At 36.4% G+C, this 19,948-nt stretch overlaps 2 protein-coding genes across 6 annotated transcripts; both read right to left on the bottom strand.

The window, feature by feature from the left end:
- Positions 1–1,901: 1,901 nt before the first annotated feature.
- Positions 1,902–3,406, bottom strand: LOC126370585 (ribose-phosphate pyrophosphokinase 2-like). The gene has a single exon (XM_050015533.1). It carries the CDS (start codon positions 3,335–3,337, stop codon positions 2,309–2,311), a length of 1,029 nt encoding a protein of 342 aa, XP_049871490.1. The 5' UTR covers positions 3,338–3,406; the 3' UTR covers positions 1,902–2,308.
- Positions 3,407–4,274: 868 nt separating this feature from the next.
- On the bottom strand, positions 4,275–19,464 carry LOC126370529 (uncharacterized). 5 transcript variants are annotated; one of them, XM_050015412.1, is made up of 8 exons: positions 19,286–19,464; positions 19,066–19,125; positions 17,147–17,229; positions 14,378–15,320; positions 9,598–9,814; positions 6,847–7,194; positions 5,723–6,490; positions 4,275–4,805 (listed from the first exon to the last, which is right to left on the bottom strand). In XM_050015412.1, exons 3-8 carry the CDS (start codon positions 17,205–17,207, stop codon positions 4,404–4,406), a joined length of 2,739 nt encoding a protein of 912 aa, XP_049871369.1. In that variant the 5' UTR covers positions 17,208–17,229; positions 19,066–19,125; positions 19,286–19,464; the 3' UTR covers positions 4,275–4,403. The 5 variants fall into 5 exon arrangements, with proteins under 5 accessions (XP_049871369.1, XP_049871371.1, XP_049871368.1 ...); XM_050015414.1 differs by lacking the exon at positions 19,066–19,125 and having other exon boundaries at positions 19,259–19,464; XM_050015411.1 differs by lacking the exon at positions 19,066–19,125.
- Between the last annotated feature and the right edge of the window lie 484 nt (positions 19,465–19,948).

The raw sequence follows: 19,948 nt of genomic DNA, 5'->3' as shown, positions 1-19,948 counted from the left end.
TTTAAAGTTCTCTTCTTCTGTTATAAAAAAGTTGTCAATCATCCTATCTTAAGAAAATGACAGGTATAACTTAAAATAAAATTAGGAGGTGTCTACAGAAATCGGGGTAATTATTTTTCTGTGTTTTTTGTATTCCAAGTGATGCTGATGATGTAACAAATTGTTAATTGTTACAAATACGAGAGTGATAAAACTAACTGATGTGTTATTTTTGTGTTTATCTATCTATAAACAAATAAAAATAACATTTATATTATACCAAACAAGTAATCTCTGCTTTGCTATTCGGAGAGCGAATAAAAATATAGAACACGTTGACCTGTTTGTCTTCTCAGGCATGCCGATAGAAGGATTATCTCCTTCATAAGATGGTTATTTATTTAGACGATAGATAGCCCGATTGATTGTCACCATAATATTTGTCATATCCATATTCATCATTGGACTTCGTATCAGCCGTGGTTCTCTTTGATTGTTTGTGGCTAAGTCTTTAGGGATCGTTGGTGTGAGTTACGAGTATGTTTTTAGGTATGTCATTTACTTATTAAGTAGGTATTATATAAATTATTACCTTGTTCTACTACAAAGGAGCAGCTCGGTGGCGCAGCGGTAAACGCGCTCGGTCTGCGATTGTTGAAGTTAAGCAACTTTCGCAAAGGCCGGTCATAGAATGGGTGACCATAAAAAAAAAGTTTTCATCTCGAGCTTCTCCGTGCTTCGGAAGGCACGTTAGGCCGTTGGTCCCGGCTGCATTAGCAGTCGTTAATAACCATCAATCTGCACTGGGCCCGCGTGATGGTTTAAGGCCCGAGCTCCCTATCCATCCATAGGGAAGGCCCGTGCCCCATAGTGGGAACGTATGATGATGACTACAAAGTATTCTTTCATTGTTGTACTTCTAGTGTACATAATTTGTGTAGTGCAAGGGGTAGATGTGTAATGAAATAGTTACAATGGGTCCCTACATAACAACATGTGCCATTCCCGGGAATGTTTCCAAAGAGGGAATGTTCCCGTTGTAAAATCTCTTTAATAGTATAAAGACACTGGCCCCGATTCCTGCAGACACCGCCTAATTTTATTTTAAGTTATATCCGTCATTTTCATATCTGTCGAAAAGGAAAGGGACGGATGATTCACAACTCTTAATTTTAGGAAGAATGATTAAATGAATGAATAACCCGGGCGAATCAAAAGGTACGTCGGTGGTATGCAATCCGTTTGACGTGCTGTCTACTTAACTGTGTCGGGTTATTGACGGATGTAAAATTTTTAGACGGTTGGTTTAGATTTGTGCTTAAAATTGACATATGTTCCATAAATTTTATGCTTGTCGATTACCCGTCCCTTTCCTTTTCGGTGGATAAGAAAATGACAGATATAACTTAAAATAAAATTAGATGGTATTTACAGGAATTAGCACCACTGGCTGCTATTCATTTTCAAATCGTTCTTTCTTGTACTCTGTTCTTATTTCCCCAAAGGCTTTACGTAACTTTTGCGTCTTTTTATTGCTGGAAACGTACCAAAACTGAGAACATTTCCGGTATATCACTGAGCTCATCCCTCTTTGAGGCACATCATCGTAGGTGGCGCGTCATTCGAAATTTAATTTGAATAATAAAAAAATATTTCGGATGACAGAAAGGGAATGTGTCCTCTCACTACTGTAGTATTTTCTTTTTTTTAACCTTTCGTCTTGATATAGTTGAGGCTAATTGAGATTTGATGTTGAATAAAATTGTTGGATGAAAATTGCCTCAATTTGAAGGTCTAAATCTGAAGTAAAGAAAAATATGCCCCATAGTGGTCACCCCCACACAGTACTTACCTATAATGTTACTTACTTATTATTTGCCTTTTTTATTTAAGTTTGACACAAAAAAATAAAACAAACAAAATAGATAGCACATGTATTACGAAGAAGATGTACCTACTTACACGTAATACAATAAAAGGATCGCATTTGTTTGAAAAGCGTTTTATATTTATGTATGTAAGTTGGTAGGTAAGTACGTAAGTAATTTTCTTTTATCGATTCTAGATAGAGATGGAGCGCTAAATTTGAATGTAAAGTTGGTTACTCGTGGTAGGATAAGATATATTTTAAATAAGTAGTAAGAAGAGAGTTTCAGTTGCTAGGTACCTACTTAATATCTATATGCAGCAACAGTGCGTTTAGCTTAGATTAGTACTTTACAGTACAAATAAGATTCATACTTAATATTTTTTACAAGAATAAGTACATAATTTTCATATAGACTCTTTTAATAAGCTATAACACAACAGAATACTTAACTAGGTATTTTTAATAGGGTACATTGGTGAACAGGTAGGAGACAGACTCTGCATAGTGGGTACGCCTGATAGCTTCAGCTAGCATCACAGAAATATCGATACACTGCAGTTTAGGACACCTCTTCATATTGTGCTCTTGAGGGATCGTATTGGTCACGACAAACGCCTCTAAGCACGAATTGTTTATCTTCTCTATAGCGTCACCAGCCAAAACTCCATGGGTCAGAATAGCATAGATCTTCGTAGCTCCAGCTTCACGAAGCTTCTCAGCTCCCTTAACAATAGTGTCGCAAGTGTCAGCTAAATCATCCACCATAATTGCTGTTCTGTCTCTAACATCGCCAACCAGAACTGTCGAGTCCCCTTCGTTCGCCCGCTGCCTCTCCTTATGGATGATAGCGAAGTCTATATCAAGCCTGTCAGCAATACCTGTCATCCTCTTCACACCACCCGCGTCAGGAGACACCATTACACTACTCTTCCATTCTGGAATGTTCTCTTTGATCCATTTAGTGATCGCTGGTTCAGCGTAAAGGTTATCCACCGGGATGTTAAAGAACCCTTGAATTTGCGACGCGTGAAGGTCGATAGTGATGACATGATCAGCTCCGGCCACTGACACTAGGTTAGCGAGAAGTTTCGCTGTGATAGGAGCTCGGCTCTTCTCTTTCTTGTCTTGCCTGGAGTACGGGAAGCAAGGAATAACAGCGGTGACTCGTGACGCAGAAGCTATCTTACAGGCGTTGATCATAATGAAAAGTTCCATCAGGTTGTCGTTGATCTCTCCACAGCCACTCTGGACGATGTAAACATCCTCACCGCGAACAGATTCACCAATTTCCACGTTCGTTTCCTTATTACTGAATGTCTTTGTTGTTGCGCGGCCGAGATCGATACCAAGTCGCGCGGATATCTTCTTAGCGATGTCAGGGTGGGAGCTTCCAGTGAAAACTTTAATGTTTGGCATCCTTGGGCTTGGGTTGTTGAATTGTCTTTCTCTTTTCTCCTCGCCTTGTTCTGTCTTGTCGTCAACTTTCATGAGGAGATGTTCGTAAACAAGTGTTCTTACCCGCTGGTGATCACTGACGAAATGCGAGTTTATTTGCTCGATAAACGGAATTATCGGAGTTCAAGTCGAGGTCAGGTCGCAATAAATGCCCCCAGCAATGGAACTGTTCCGTCCCTTATCTATCTTAGTACAGAAAAACTCATTATTACGTAAGAAACTTAGTAATAATACTGCTTGTAAATAAGTAACAACTTCGGCCCGTGTTGTCTTGACTACAGTTGTTATTTTGACGTATACATTTTACTTGGAACTTTACTTGTACCTAATATCAGTTGGCAGAGGAATCGGCATAGTCAAGCACAATAGAATATCCTTTTTTCACATTTGTACGTACGTACATCTCAAAGAAGATTTTATGTGACTTCATACTACAGTAACATTATTATTTATTATACGTCAATGCTTTCATTATACGGTTTGGGATACGAGGACATGTTACCTTACCTACTACTTAGTAATTACGTACCTACTTAGGTACGAGTACTTTCTGGTTAGTACAAAAACACCATATAGAAGAAAATTCAGATGCTTTAAAGGGCGTAGCCAAAAATATGCATTTTTTCGTAGACACATGTTCTGGCTACTTTATAATATTGAAACATTACGGGTCTAATAATAACAAAATCAACAATAGTACTCAAGAAGTTGCACTACTTTTCTGATGAGGTGGAAAGATTATCCTTACAAATGTTGCAATGGAAACACAACACTGTAGTTTTAAAATAACTTGTTAATATTGTGTATATTTGAAAAATTATGATTATTTTTTTATGTTATTTATGAATCTTTTTATAAGATGGCTTTATAATAATATTTTTATTATTTTATTTTGTGACTACTTCAGAAATCATAATTTACTTACCTAGTTAGATAGGTGATTGTAAGATTTTATTACTATCACAATGATAATGCATTCTATTTACTTAGTTCTTCAAATCAAATCAAATAAACTTTATTGCACAGGACAGTTCTTCCGTTTAAAGTTCCTACTTAATCTGTAATAAAAATAAAATGTCAGGTATTTTTTTATAAAGTTTTAGTTTAATTGAATAACTATTTCTTCTTTATCCTTGAGATCACACAAGTTGATCACATTTTCAATATGTCGATGGTGATCGAAATTATTTAAGTCCTCTTGTAATCCGTAGACAGATATTTCTTTCACATGATCAACCCAGACAGCTTTTTCCGCATCACAAAACGCGTCGAAATCTTCATCTTCAGATGTTATGGATAGGTATTCATCATTCGCTTCGAAGACAAGTGTCATATTGTCGTTTATGTACAGTTTTCCTTCAGCGTGGCATTCTGTAACGTTTTTAGCAACATTCCCGGTGGCGGGGTCCGATATATTAACTGTTACATTGTGACAATCAAGAGCCACAATGATTGAGTATTGTGAACGTAGGCGGGTCTCCTCTGCCGTTTCTCTGGCATCCTGAAATAGAACAGAATAAAATGTTAATTTATTATCAACACAAAGATACAAAACAAATATAGCTAAAATGAAAACCCCACAAAACCAATTGTTCGGTTTGATTGTAGAAGTGAAGTCCGCTTTGTAATTTATTTGAATTTGTATTTACTCTCTTGTCGTATGTCGCCGGGTAGCATGTTGTACACATACGGTACTCGTTTAGTGAGTATTCAATAGATTATCTTGTCATCTTTATAACATAATGTAGAGTCTTAGATAGGAAAGTCCTAAGCCTTTATGTTTCACGCGCGCTTCTTCAGAGAGTCCAAAGAACATTCATTTCCACGTAGAGTCGGGGTAATTAATCTGTCTAGTATAGACCCGTAAGTAGTAGGTATGCGGTCCGAATGAGAACGTGTTAGACATAGTAAGTAGATACCTGTTTTACTGCACAAAATTATTATCAACAGTACAACTTGACAGATCAGAATTGTAAACTATATTGTATTTTGGGTTGAAATTCCTTTCAACTTGGTGGATACCTACTGCTTTAAATTTCACTTTTGTTAATATCTAAGAAGGCTTCGGTTGATCTATTTTAGTGAGGAGCTCGGTGGCGCAGCGGTAAACGCGCTCGGTCTGCGATTGTTGAAGTTAAAGCAACTTTCGCAAAGGGCGGTCATAGGATGGGTGACCACAAAAAAAAAGTTTTCATCTCGAGTTTTGCTTCGGAAGGCACGTTAAGCCCTTGGTCCCGGCTGCATTAGCAGTCGTTAATAACCACCAATCCGCACTGGGCCCGCGTGGTGGTTCTCCCTGGGCCCGATCTCCCTGTCCATCCATAGGGAAGGCCTGTGCCCCAGCAGTGGGGACGTTAATGGGCTGGTGATGATGATCTATTTTAGCTGCAGTAGATAGTAATAGTATTGACAACTTACCTTCTGCATGACAAGTATAGATCCACCGCGTATCAACGTCAAGAAATCAGCGTCTGTCGTCGTCATAGTTACTGGCTGACCCTCCTCGGCATCGATATGTACACCACTCCACAGCTCATACCAGACACCTGGAGGCATAGTCACATGTACATGCGTCTGACTCGGCAGAAGATCCGGAACTATTAGCAGATCATCTCCAACACTAAACTGTGTTTTCACGCTACTAAGGTTTTTTGATTCAGGAAATTGGTAAAACATTGGTCTGAGAATCGGTCCTTCTTGCAGAGTCGTGTAAAAATATGGCAGCAAACTTAGTCTGCGATTCAAAGCTGTTATAATATAGTTCTTATTTGTGCCAGTAAAAGCAAGAGGATCTCTGGGTATTGATTTTGAGTGTATCTTGATCAAAGGTAAGTATGTAGCCATCATATACCACTTCACACATAGTCTAACTTGGGTTACGTTATTGTAATGTTCCGTATCACCACAAATGGGTGAACTCCAAAGCTTGTGGCCTGATGCGCCTCCTAAAGCAGCTTCAATCAATTCTCTTTGTAGATTTGTCCAGGTTGTGTTGACATTTTGCTTGTTGACTATATCTCCGCTCATCCACTGACTTGACGTCCAAATGGGAATATTATCATCATACAAATTACTAAACGTTCTGGCGAAATTGTTTCCATATTCGTTATGATTGTACATATAAATCTCTCCATTAGGGCGCGTGATGTTCCATTGAGGTGTGTAATTGAAAGCATCTTCAAAATTCTGGAACAAGGTGAGTGAATGAAAACAATTATATTTTAGATGTAACAATAAAGAAACGTGAGTATGTACGAATAACTGTGTGAATGATATATGATTAAACAAGTGTTTTTTGACACGTGTTATATTGTACTCATATTATTTTTTTGTATGAAGGTGTGCTTACAATGAAGTACACCATGTACAATACAAGTCTCATAATAAGGTATTTTACTGGGTGAAAGATAAATTATAACATGCTAATCTATATAATAATATAGAAGTCAGTTTATGACGATCAAAAATCTCATTATTCTTTTTGATTTATTTTCGAATTTTAGTGACTAATTATGGAATAATTGACCTTATTTTAAGCTTACCTTACTGAAATACGGAAGGTATTCAGAAGTTTCATTCACAAATTTAAACGACTCATCTAAAGGCCAGTTGTTTTCCAATACAGCTCCATCTATTTCTGTACCATCCAATAGCTTTCTCATAACCTTCTCGGTGCCCTGTTCTTTGTAATCGGGGTATATGACGAACGCATTTCCTACTTTTCCTTTGTAAGGTTTCTCAGTATCTGCTGACCGTAACATTAGGTTGTCATATTCAGAACTAATGTTGCGGCAATATGATTCCGTTATTGATTCCGTTATGAATTCTGTTGTTGTTTCTATATGAGTGCTGTTATCGTCAAATGTTTCCTCGGATTCTTCATAGTATACCTGGAAAATAAGTTTTAGGAAAAAATGTTTTTGTGGGTTAGTGAGTGTGCGCAGGAACTTCACGAGTTAATTACACCCACTCCATTCCATCCAAGGACAGCTAGACGTCGGCAGGCATTCCATCCTTATGTTGTGGATAGGTATACCACTACATAAACTGCCTATATACGTCCCACTGCTCGGCACAGGCCTCCCCTCAATCAACCGGAGGGGGTATGGAGCATACTCCCCCACGCGACAGACGACACTGCGGGTTGGTGGAGGTGTTTTTACGGCTAATAGCCGGGACCAACGGGTTAACGTGCTCTCCGAAGCACGGAATCATCTTACTTTTTCGGACAATCAGGTGATTCAAGCCTGAAAAGTCCTTACCAAAGAAAGGACAGTCTCACAAAGTGATTTCGACAATGTCCCCATCGGGAATCGAACCCGGACCTCCAGATCGTGAGCCTAACGCTCTAACCACTAGACCATGGAGGCTGTTACGGTATACCACTAATCCGCACTAAACGTTTTACCTCTTCCTTTTTGATTCGAACAGCAAAAGACTGGACATGTCTGCCGTCGTCTGTTTTTCCAACTCGTTATAATCTGCGAGACTTCAAAGCTATACTGAATATGCATTTGCTAGGTAAGCGTGATCCATCCTAGACTACATCGTCATTAACCAGGTGAGATTGTGGTCGAACGCGAGCATATTTTATTTACAAAATATATATTTATTATAGAAATATAGAAAACAAACATCGTGAGGATATCATATTGGCGAGAAATGCGTTTCGACAACAGCGTGGCTATTAAATTAGTGATGAATAATAAGTACAACTCATCCAGAGTTCGATTCAATTCAAAATCTTTATTGTCAGACCATGTGTCATGTTGCTTCACTGAGAGAATAACAAAATATTTTTTCATAGATCAAAAAAACTTAGTTCAATTTATCAAAGTCTAGGATAGATATTTATCGTCAAACTAGGTAGCTGGGGTAGGCGAGGCGACCGTCTGAGAATCGAAGTAAAAGCCTGTACTAATAATAATTTTATGATTTGAATGAGGGATTTTTCAATCGGCGTTCCCCAAAACCACGATAGATGGCGTTGATAAGTTATTTCTTCGTTTAAACTTCTAATTTCATGGATAACATACATATATTATAATATACATCTTTTATCTTTGTTTTTGGGTATAATTGATGACCCTTTTATTACACCTAGGTAAGATTACAACTTCCACCCATTATTATTCTGATCAAAATAAAGAGAAAAATTACGTATTACACCCGAGGAGCAATATAGGTAGCAACATCATTCTATATTATCCAAATATCAAGCAACAATTAGTTTTATATATGCTTCTGCCTAGCTTCTGCCATTAAATTACATTTTTGAATAATTATATACCAATGAGAAAATAGGTAATTATCGCGTTAAAAGTGAACAGCGCCCTCTATATCGTGTGCCCGGAGAACGCCGATTGGAAAGTCTCTCATTAAGAATGAATCCCAGAACGTCACCACTTTAATTTTGATGGAGGATGTCAACCGCTAAGGTTGACAGGTTGACACCTGCCACCTACTGTGGTTTACGTTAGAAAGGACACAATCCCTCTAGTGATGTTCTCCCGGGATAATAAAGAGCTTAACGTGTTATATGTGCGATTTTCGCCCTCAGTCTAGCGTAGACTTAAACATAAACATAGCAGGCGAGAAGTGGATGTATGTTACAGGGTGTTAGTTGCATTGTAACGAATACTGAGGCAGACAATTCAGCTCGTAATTCCAAGTTAATATCAAGTGGACTTTTCCGTTGCGAATACTTGCGAAATTCATGTTTTTCTTTTTTGTGATATTTTAAATTATTTTCCATTCTATACTTTTGCGATAGAAAATTTCAGTTGATATTAACTTATAATAATTTTATTTGTTACGTTGTCATTGACACCTCGTACAAGTACATACAGGTAATACGTGTATGTATTGGTACTAGTGACATCATCAACATTGCTCAATCCTTCGGGGATACAGGCTTGTAGCAGAATACAAACTCTGCACATTCAAGTTCTGACCGTCATTATTTTAAATTACGAAATTCTCATTCCGTTCCGCATTTCCATTCACTTTACACTGACTCACTGCATCCCCGACCTTCATAAAATAACACAAGTATATTATACTGTTTAGGGCCGTGCCCTCTAATTCTTGATTCTTTTGTGAAGTGTGTATATAGTGAACTATGTATATTCCTGCTTGCTGCTTGCTTTTATAATTTATCATCGTTATCACCAATCATTCCCCTACTCTGCCGGCACGTCGGGATACCATCCTCACCACCCAGCGTGCCGCAGGCATAATGCTATTTTATGTTATGCTAATGTCTAGAATATAAGCTTTTTTAATAAACTTACCGAGATATAAGGCGAAATGTGAGGAATGAATCGCTTGTTGTTGTTCCGTACTAGAGTTGAATCGGCCTTCAGGTTAGCTTGAACACTGTCCTCACACACATCATCATCAAAAACAACTGGAGCAGTACCACAGTGACTTTCAAAAGGCAACTTATCTTTTAAAGCCGCTGTTAGGTAGTCACTTAGATCTGTTTGGGCATCTGATGACGGTAGGTCGCTGAAACATAAATGTTACAATGTAGGTAATAAATAGGTGCTCTAATCAACAAGATATAAAAATCTTCTTCTTATCGTGTGGGTTGTTAGGTGGAATACCAGCCTCATCAACCCTGGTGTCAGGGTTATAATTTTAAAAAATTAATTTATTTCTGTAAATCAGTTACAATTATTGGACAGGTGTCCCCGATAAGTAATTAGATACTTAGTTTGTGTTGCGAATGACCCGCAACTTAGTAACCAGTAACTTAGGTAACTACTGTTTTACAGATAATTGAGCCTCTTAATTTTTTTTAGATAACATTTAGTTTAGATAATTTAAGTTAGATAATTAATGTAAGTTAGTGTTTAATTTATAAGTAAGTTATAATTTTTGATGTAGGTAGGTTTAATTTTAATTACATGTGTGTGTGTGTGATGATGTTTGTCTGATTATTGAGCCGCCAAAGGCCCTTGACATGGCTCATGTAACGATTACTCACATCAGTAAATAGTAACCGGGACCAACGGATTAACGGCAACGGATATAAAAATAATGTGTTATTATTATGCTTGTCAATTACATATCTACGTAGCATTTACCGCAAATAATAATATATTTAGTTAATGTGCATAATATATTACTTTATATATATTTTAACAAGATATAAATGTACAGTTTAACGGTTACGAGGACAACCAAAGCGATTTAGCACTTTATATTTGTAGCATCGAGGAGATAGTAAAAATAGAAAGGAGTTTTCCTTGAAATTAAAAATAGAAATGAAACAGTAGGAGTGCCCTGTGCTGGGAGGTTTTCTGGTCTTTCCCTCAGCGATTCAGCTTCCGATGTGGTAGTAATTTTACAGCTAGTTACATAATTATAATTTCTGACGTTCAAAAACCCTTAACTATGTATACGTAAGCCAATTTTGAAGGATATTATATTTTTGAATTTTTGACCAATGTGTAACAGTGTAACACCACAGACATATGCATACCTACAAAAACAAATATAATTTCTAGCTAAATCAAGACATAAAAAGTTTATTATTGGCTTCAATAGATAACAATGCTGTTTATATATTATTTGTAAACAATTAATTATTATTTGTATATTATATTAATACCTACAATAATATACAAATTTTGTACGAAATTCGAGGCAAAAAATTTGGTTACTTTATTGACTTCAATATTATTATTTCTTTCACGTGTTTTGATTGTATGTTTTCAATTCTTCGGAGCGTCATTGATTGGATGAAAGTAGGTTATCATATAAATTTTCTTCAAAGCCTTTTCCTAATGCAAATATAAATGTAATATAAAACAGCAATTCGTATTCGGGGTCCCGTAGAAAAACCACCGGGGTTCCACAAAATTATTTATTTTTATTTGTTAATTAAGTTTAGGTTTCAATTTATTCTCCACATTAAAAAGTAACGTAAAGAATAAAATGTTTGTAAAAACATTTCAAATATTTCTAATAAAATCAACCGTTTCCTTCCTTTTCAGAGGATAAGAAAATGACAGGTAAGTATAACTTAAAATAAAATTAAGTAACTCCAGGAATTATCACCACTAAATTTTCAAACACATAAAAATAATATTATACTTAATTATTTTTATCAATGATAATTTAATTTTAAGAATTATTTAGTTAGTTGTTTTGAGAATAAGCTAGTTTCCAAATAGTCAAATCAGTTACTTTTTACTAAACGTCTAAAAACTGTGATGTCATAGAAAAACGTGATAAAATATCGGACTTACGTTTAATTAAAATTCATAAACAAGTTAATAGAAAAACAAAAATGTTTTTCGTTAGTTTTAGATCTGTGTTTATTTAGTAATTATTTTAGAATTTCCTAATTTTAAATTAAAATTCACAACTCGTAGTAGAGCAACATGGTGGAGTATACTCCTTACCTCCTCCAGTTGATTGAGAGAAGGCCTGTGGCCAGCAGTGAAACGTATAGTATATGGTGTTTATGTTTATGTTATGTATCATTTAAAAATTTGCCTTCGATTCATATTTAATGTGGTATGAGAGCGTGTCTTTTTATTATCTAATTTACTTGCGACGACATAATTATTCAAAAAGTGATAAATTATACAATATTTTTGTCTTTATAGCGTTTGCCCGTGCTTAGGGAAACTCACAAGAGAAAATTTTAATCGACCAAATAATTTTCTGACTCGGACGGGACTTGAACCCCTAAAGTAATATTAGTATTCAATATACTACATAGATGGCGCAGGCGTCGGATCTAGATCCACGACTGGTGATCATCCGCTACCATACCTGCGATTCATTAGGTAATTAAATCCTAAGACAGGACTTCGTATCAAAAGTAGTTGCAAATTGTGTTCTGATCAGCCCATCGCTCATAATAATACTATGGTCTATCTTGTAAGAAAATATGACACGATTCCTCTATCTGTTCTTAAGGGTGTTAACCTAAAGAAAATAGGAAGGATTTATAATATTTTTTATTGTTTGTAGGTTCTCGAGACCTTCAAGTAGAGGCAAAAAGGTGTAGAGCTCATTTAGTTTAGTTTATCCATGACAAAAATAATAATTTCGATCACCGCTACACTTACGCCATCTATTGTTGCTGAGTGAGAGTCCCAATACCCTTAACCCCGGGAAGATAACAGCTGAAAACGTTTGACATCTTTTATTGGCGCCCATTTTTGTTTTGGTTTTCCCCGAAGGGCAACGTAAAGGGAACTATGCCCATGCAGTCATGTCTTATGTATTTTTTTTCTTGATGATGATTAATGATGAATTTTTAGAGTTATTATGAAGCGGCTTGTTAGCACGAAGCGAAAATGGATATATGTACACTTTGTTTATTGAATATTCCGATAGAATAACACTATAGCGAATGTTTTCCGACCAACTTAATGCGATCATTAACCACAAAACACCACTTCGTATTAATTATTTAGATTATTCAACGAAGAAAGCAACCGTCCCATTTCCAAAGTCCCCAGAAGCATAGTGACTAAAAAACATCTGCTAATAAACGGTCACTATTTGAATTTGAATATAGAATTTATTTGCTTTTGGTGAAGTGGCCTGCACGTGTGGGTTTGGCATACCGCATCTTTGGATGAAAGTGCTGTATTTTAATGAGCACTACCTTTGTGTAGAGTAAGCCAATTGCATACCGTTTCTGAATGTTTTTTGATCGACATTTGAATGACGTCTGCGGAAATTTTGTATTTCGTCTTTATGCAAAGTTCGCTCAATGGGTACTTATCAAACTACACACTAGGAAAATCCTTCTCCGATACTTTTTGGGGTGGAAATATGTATTTGAAATCTCGTTATCCATTTGCTCGACCCGTAATACAATTTTGTCCTTTCAGTCATATTGATGTATAATGATATCTGTCAAAGGGGAAATCTCTGTTGGAATTACTTTATTTGAGTTGAGTCGTAACCGATCGAATATTACAAACAATAGGCTAGTTTCCAACTAGTCAAATCAGTTACTTTTTATTAAACGTCAAAACATGATATTACTATGGAATTTGTATGAAAAAGCGCACTGTGACGTCATGGAAAAGCGTGATAAAATAACGCACTTATTGTTATGTTTTTCTTGATTCAAATTCATAAATGAGTTAAAGAAAAAAAAAATGAAATGTTTTCATTAATTTTAGAACTGTCTTTATTTAGTAATCAGAATTTTATAATTTATCTTGAACCTAGTACACGACCCAGTTTGTCTTCGTATCTATGTACTTCAATAACTAGGTACTTATTTCCAGTTTTAGACTAAAATTAGAACAAATACCTCACGTTTATTTCAAATATAAACGTTTACGATTATTTAAAAAAAAAGAAGAAAAATAGGAGAAGTGTAGAACTGTGTCAGGATCGAAGCAAATGGAATTCTATACTCTCTGCTTACCCCGGTGGGAAATAGGTGTGAGTTTATGTATAAGTACGTATGTATGTACGAGTATTTCAACTAGCAAACTCATATCTTCGATTTCAATTTTATATGGTAACAACTAAGTATTGGATCGATTTTTCAATTAGTTCGTATACTCTCTCAGACAACGAATTACTTGAAATATAAATTTACTGTGAAATTTTGGTATGGAATTCCTCGTAGAACATAAATAGATTTTAAAGTAAGATAAATTACTCTCTCTCTCTCGTAACGAATACTGAGAGGGATGTTTCAGACCATGATTCTGAGTCACGATGTCACTAACACCCTGTATATAGTTAGGTCAACAAATGCCTCAAACGGGGGTATAGAGTGCGTGAGAGGGTGCCTACTATTTTCTTCAAGAATGTGTTCAGGGTGTTTAAGTAGTTGACATACTAAAAGTCCCCAAGTCTAGGGAGCGAGTCGGAGTGGGCGAAGGGGGGGTTAGGATTTTCGCTAATATCTCAACCTAGAGAAAAAATACTAATAATACTGAATCAAGATTATAAATAAGTGGGTGGGCATTCATTTTATTCATGTAGGTGTAGGTTGGTAACTGACTGTCTCAATGTTGAATATCCGACGGTCTCAAATTATAGTAAGAAATTAATTAAGGCCTCTTAGTTTCAACCTACCTGCAGATGTGGGCGCCAAGCATCCAATACTGTAATTGGTTTTGAAATCCTAGTATCTTCGTTACATCTGTCATTATGTCTTTAGGCGTCGGTCCAGAGAACAAGTGGAACTTCATACCTACATTTGTTATACTTCTTACAACTATTTGGTTTTCCCCTGCAAACGTCACCTCTGTAGGTCCCGATATATCCAACAGAACACCGTGATAACTCCCATTAGTTTGTGAAAATATCAACGGCACGCCACTTTCGCCTCTAGCATTGCTATATATTATTTTCACCATACCTTCTTCTAAGGGTATTTCTCCCAGTCCGTACATGTCTTCATCAGTCATCTTAAAAACTACCTCCCAAATATTTTCCGCTGCTATAATAGGTCCTCTTATTGTGTTAAATATATCATTGCCAAGATTGTCACTGACAACAACGCTCAGTTCCGGTGAATCGACTTGGTAGGTGTAATTTTTTTCTTCAATTCTCCTGCTTTCCAATGTCAAAAGCAGTGGGTTGTGAAATGCTACAGACACGTGGGTAGCTGAAACATCATCTATTGATAGCTTTATCTGTCTTAGAGTGTCTGTGAAATTAAAAGGTGAGGTGGAAATTCTAGATCTTAGCGTTGTATTTGCATCCCATTCATCGTCGTCCATTACGTAGGTGAAACGAGAAGGGGATCTATGAAAGCATATGCTGTTGTCGGTGTCGTAACAACATTGTGGGTGGCATAGTTTTGAGTCGTTGACTTGCCCTACGCCACACATCAGCCTGGCTGATCTCCGGACAAGACAGGAGCCGGCAGAGAATCCATCTGAAGGTGGCAGATCCAGACTTGGGTAGTACACGTAGTGGTATACTAGCATAGGTGCTATAACTGCTGTTATAAGCGCCAGCAAAGCCACTTTCAGTGAACTGCTTAGCAAAATCTTATGGTGCCATTTCATAGCTGAAAAAGATACATTTCTGTTAGCAATTAAAGTACGCCAAGTTTGTTTCATTAATTCTGATTAAACCTGACGGTCTTCAACCGTTCTTCGGTCTTTGAGGGTGAAATGAAGTTTTACCGTAATAATGACGCGATGTTGTGTTTTAAATTACTTTTGAATTTCTCAGTATAATTCGCAAACGTTGAATATACAGTTAGGTACCTTTATGTTAGGTAGGTCAGTTTTCCCGCCAGTGGAGAGATGAAGGTAGGTACCTACGATTGTATACACAAATTATGTGTATCCGCGATAGCCCAGTTCTGAAAACGCGAGGCTTACTTCATAGTATCACGGGTTCGAATACCGGCTCGGACTCTAAGCCACTGAATTCGATATTATGAGTTTAAACTCATGGATCATAGTTGATATCACGTGGTTTCCAGGATTTGTGCCCGGTTAATGGCTATTATATGAGACTTAAACATAGCTCTCGAGGAGTGGGTGTATATGTCGCAGTCGGATTGTATAATCCGCTGTATTACATTACGACTAGCTGTTTTAAAAAACAGGGTTACATATACATATACTACAATACACCTTCTGCCTACTCCTTTGGAGATAAAGTCGTAATGCTATGTTATGTTATTATGTTAATTTGAAGTGATGTATAAGCTCTTATCGGCAAATAAAGTGAATAGGTACATAAATGCATACATTATCATAAGGCCTTTGAGAAATAAATTAATTTATTAAGTACGCTAAGTATCTTTTTACTGTTTTCTCAAATTACTCACCTTTGAATTACACTTTGTGTTCAGCTTACAAAGTTAAGTACAAGAATATTAAGTACTTGCTTAAGAATGTTGATTTTCATATAACAAGATTAGCATAAAATGTCGCCAGGCACCTGTTAATAAGGATCTTAACGACTATGTAATGCAATTGGCTTTACGTAATACATTTTTGTTTTTAATAAGACAAAAAACCTGGCAGGTTTACCTAATAAGCCAAAACAACATTAAATTCGGTGTAGGTGCTATAATTAAGCAGATAAGTTGGTACGAAAGTCAGGAAGCTATGCAATTATATGAATTTCAATCTTTATATGTAGGTAGGTAAGTAATAATTTATTAATAATGACTTCGTTGTAAACTTGGTGTAGGAATTTTATGTTTAGGCTGGTAGAGGAAGACCTAGAAGAACATACATAGAAAAAAAAAGAATTATCAAAATCGGTTCATACACAACGAAGTTATCCCCGAACAAACATAAAAAAATATATGGTCGAATTGAGAACCTCCTCTTTTTTTGAAGTAGGTAAAAAGCTTAGTACGATATACTCTGAAGCGGCGTGCGTGTATGAAACGAAGTAAGATAAGTAATATGTTAGGAACGAAGCAAATGTAATTCCGTAGTCTCTGCTTATCCCGGTGCCAAATAGGCGTGAGTTTGTGTATGTATGTGTATGAGACTCGAAGCCTTTGACATGTGATGTTAAAGAAGGATGGAAAGAAAGGGTTACTAATTAGGAAATACTAGTAGGAGTAAGGCAAAAGAGGCAAATATTGAGAGTTATTGAGGACAGAAGAGGCAAGATGATTGGAAACTTAATAAGACACGACTAATTTATTAAAAACATCATACAAGGAAAGAGAGAAAAGGAAAGACCAAGAAGAGCTTACACGGAACAGATTAAAGAGAAGGTGAACGTCGTGGCTTATAGGGAAGTGAAAGAATTTGCCTTGGATAGGCAAGAATGGAGAATGCTACACCGACAAGCGCGTGGCTCTTAAATTAGTGTTGAATGTTAGGTGTTTGAACTCAAATCAGTTTATCAAATTCTTACTTTTTTCCTCAGTATCGTAGTCGTATCCGTCACTTTTCTCATTGTCAGCGTGTGGTATCATTTTTCATAGTTCACTGGTTCCTCTGAAACAATGGATCGTGTTATGCTTTTCTTTGTGGAAGCTTGTTACTATACCACACCCTGGACCCTCCATATAAAAATTCAATTCTTACTGAGGGTTCTCTAGAATATGTGACACTTTAGGACTCCGATACCGAGTACGTCGGCGTGGTCAACGATTTCCCTCATTCAGCGCTTATTGCTATCCGCCAACTAGGGTTGATTATTCCTTTCAAATATAATCATCTTACCCTCAGGTTTGTTGTCTTAAAATTTCTGCCTAGAGCTCTCGGCGCTCCCTATTACCTATGGCAATCTACAATAATAGTTCGGGTAGCAAATGCCGTGTAGAGTGCGTAAGAGGGATCCTAATATTTTTCTTCAATAATAATGTTCAGAGTGTTACGCAGTTAACATACTAAAAGTCCCCACGTCAACGTCGACCACGCCGGCGTGGTCGATATAGAATAGAATAGAAATCATTTATTTTAGATATACTTAAGTTAAACCTTATCTCTAAAAAGGGATGTCAGCTCAGCAATATGTTGTGACACTCCGACATTGAGGGAGTGGCACAACACTTTTTCAGCTGTGCCCCAAAAATGATATCGGAGTGAGTATGACACTTCTCACCGATTATCACAAAACCCTAACGTAGTAGAATGATAGCAGGACAGAGATATCATCCACTGGTGCGAAGGAGACGAAAGATATGTCACTATATTATAATCATTTTAAGTTAAATAGAGTATAAAAAGAGTAGCGCTTAGTTTTAGCGCGAAGGTTAAAATCCAAGTTGGAGTTGGTGTTTTGCATGATGCATCTTTTAGATGTTAGGTATGTGTACCTAAGTCAAAACGTGAAAACAATCCAAAAAAAAAATTGATCACCACGATGTTAGCACAGGTCTTTCGAAATATATATACTAACTACTTACATAATAATTATATATCTGTACGGTTTGCAACCACACATGTCCCGCGTCAGCTATTGTACCTTTTACGCAATTGTACGTATACCTATAATTAGTTCACGACTCATCAAGGTAACAGGTACTCGCGATTTGTGTAATTAACTTTAACAAGAAAGTGATCAATAAAACATTACGCTATCAAGATTGTTCTGATTTTGGCTCCACATCAGTTTATCAAGGTTATCATCTTACCATTAAAAGATCATACATATCTAGCAAGAGACTGTACAATATCCTAACAACCGACCAAAAATACAACGTTGTACAAATTTACTACTACTTACGATGTTTAACCGGACTTTGTACGACCTTCAGAGTTTTACAGATATCATTAATTGTTGTCACGATCTAGACAATGAAGGGAAACATTGAACAACGAAAGGCATCTTTGTCCGAGTATTTTCCCATTTGTCCGGCCAAGTAGTTAATGCCATTTGCAGCAAATCTACAATAAGTTTACGTCATAAAAATGTCCGAGAAATAGTGATATTATAGCTACTTAAAATGTTATTAGGCTGGCTTACCGTTTCGGGTTGGAAGGTTACCTTGAATAAGCGGATCCCGGAATAAAAGGAATTCTCTAGGGAGTTAATAATGACGATTAAATTAGTATAACCTGTCTGGAAACTGATATTAGGCAAGCAAATTACTATATTGTATAAAAAAAGGTAAAGGTAACAATTGCGTAAAAGGTACAATAACTGACACGGGACATATACAGGGTGGCCCACATACATACATATAACACATATACACACACACACACACACATATGTACATATTGTACATATTATTATTTTGAGCTGGTTTTACGCTCCAGTTTCTCTTGTTTAGAGACTTTTTAAAACAGTTTTCCCAAAACGTTTTAAATGCGTGGCGCACTTACCTACTAGTCTAGTACCTACTTAATCTTGGCGTCCTTACTAGACGTATAGCGTACTATGATCTAGGTAAGTAAGAAGGTATAAAAATTAAAACATTCACACATCACTATAGTCAATCAGGTTATTTCCCGCCTATCTTGTATTATAATATTTTTTTATTTTAAGTTCATAAAACGCACAATTATTTTCATTTACTTATCGAGTTATAAAGATAATTAAAACCTGGTTTGTAGAAAAGTTGTTACGACTGCAAATATTTTCCAGAAATTAACACTCACTGGACACTTCACTGAAAGAAAAGATCAACAAATCACAATTCTAATATTTTTGACGTATGACTAAATAATTGACTACTATCAGAAATCAATGCTTTGAACTATCATAACACGGCAAGTATGCTGATAAACACATACGTATATGAATTAATTGTCCGATGGTATCTTTAAAGATAAGATACGGCTTTTCAAAGAAGTGGCGGAAACAGAAAAGATTAAAGATGATAACACTGTCATTATCCGTAGGTACTAATCACGGAATAGATGAAAGAGGTTGGATAGGCCCTAACGCGCATTTTGCATGAGAACCTTTGTCGCCAGTTCACTCTCTTGTACTAATACTCCTCCAAAAACATTACTGCTTCTCAAATTCCATAGTCACTTTACTGACAATGTGTATTATGTGATAGCCTGCAATTTTATCATTACTTTTCGTAAGACATTGCATATAAAAATATTTTTTCGACAAATAGCCGATCATACTAAGCTTTTCTGTGACAAGGAGGCATTTCCTTGGGTGTTAGTCGATATTTGCCTTGCAAGATGTAATGCATAAGACGACCTTTTAATATATTTTTTGTAGAACTCCGTGGGTCGTAAATTTTGAGTG

This window comes from Pectinophora gossypiella, chromosome 11 (assembly GCF_024362695.1).
Source record: "Pectinophora gossypiella chromosome 11, ilPecGoss1.1, whole genome shotgun sequence".
NCBI classification, from domain to species: Eukaryota; Metazoa; Arthropoda; class Insecta; order Lepidoptera; family Gelechiidae; genus Pectinophora; species Pectinophora gossypiella.
Note: the sequence above shows the minus strand (reverse complement) of the source record. Positions and strands in the feature narration are given on the sequence as shown.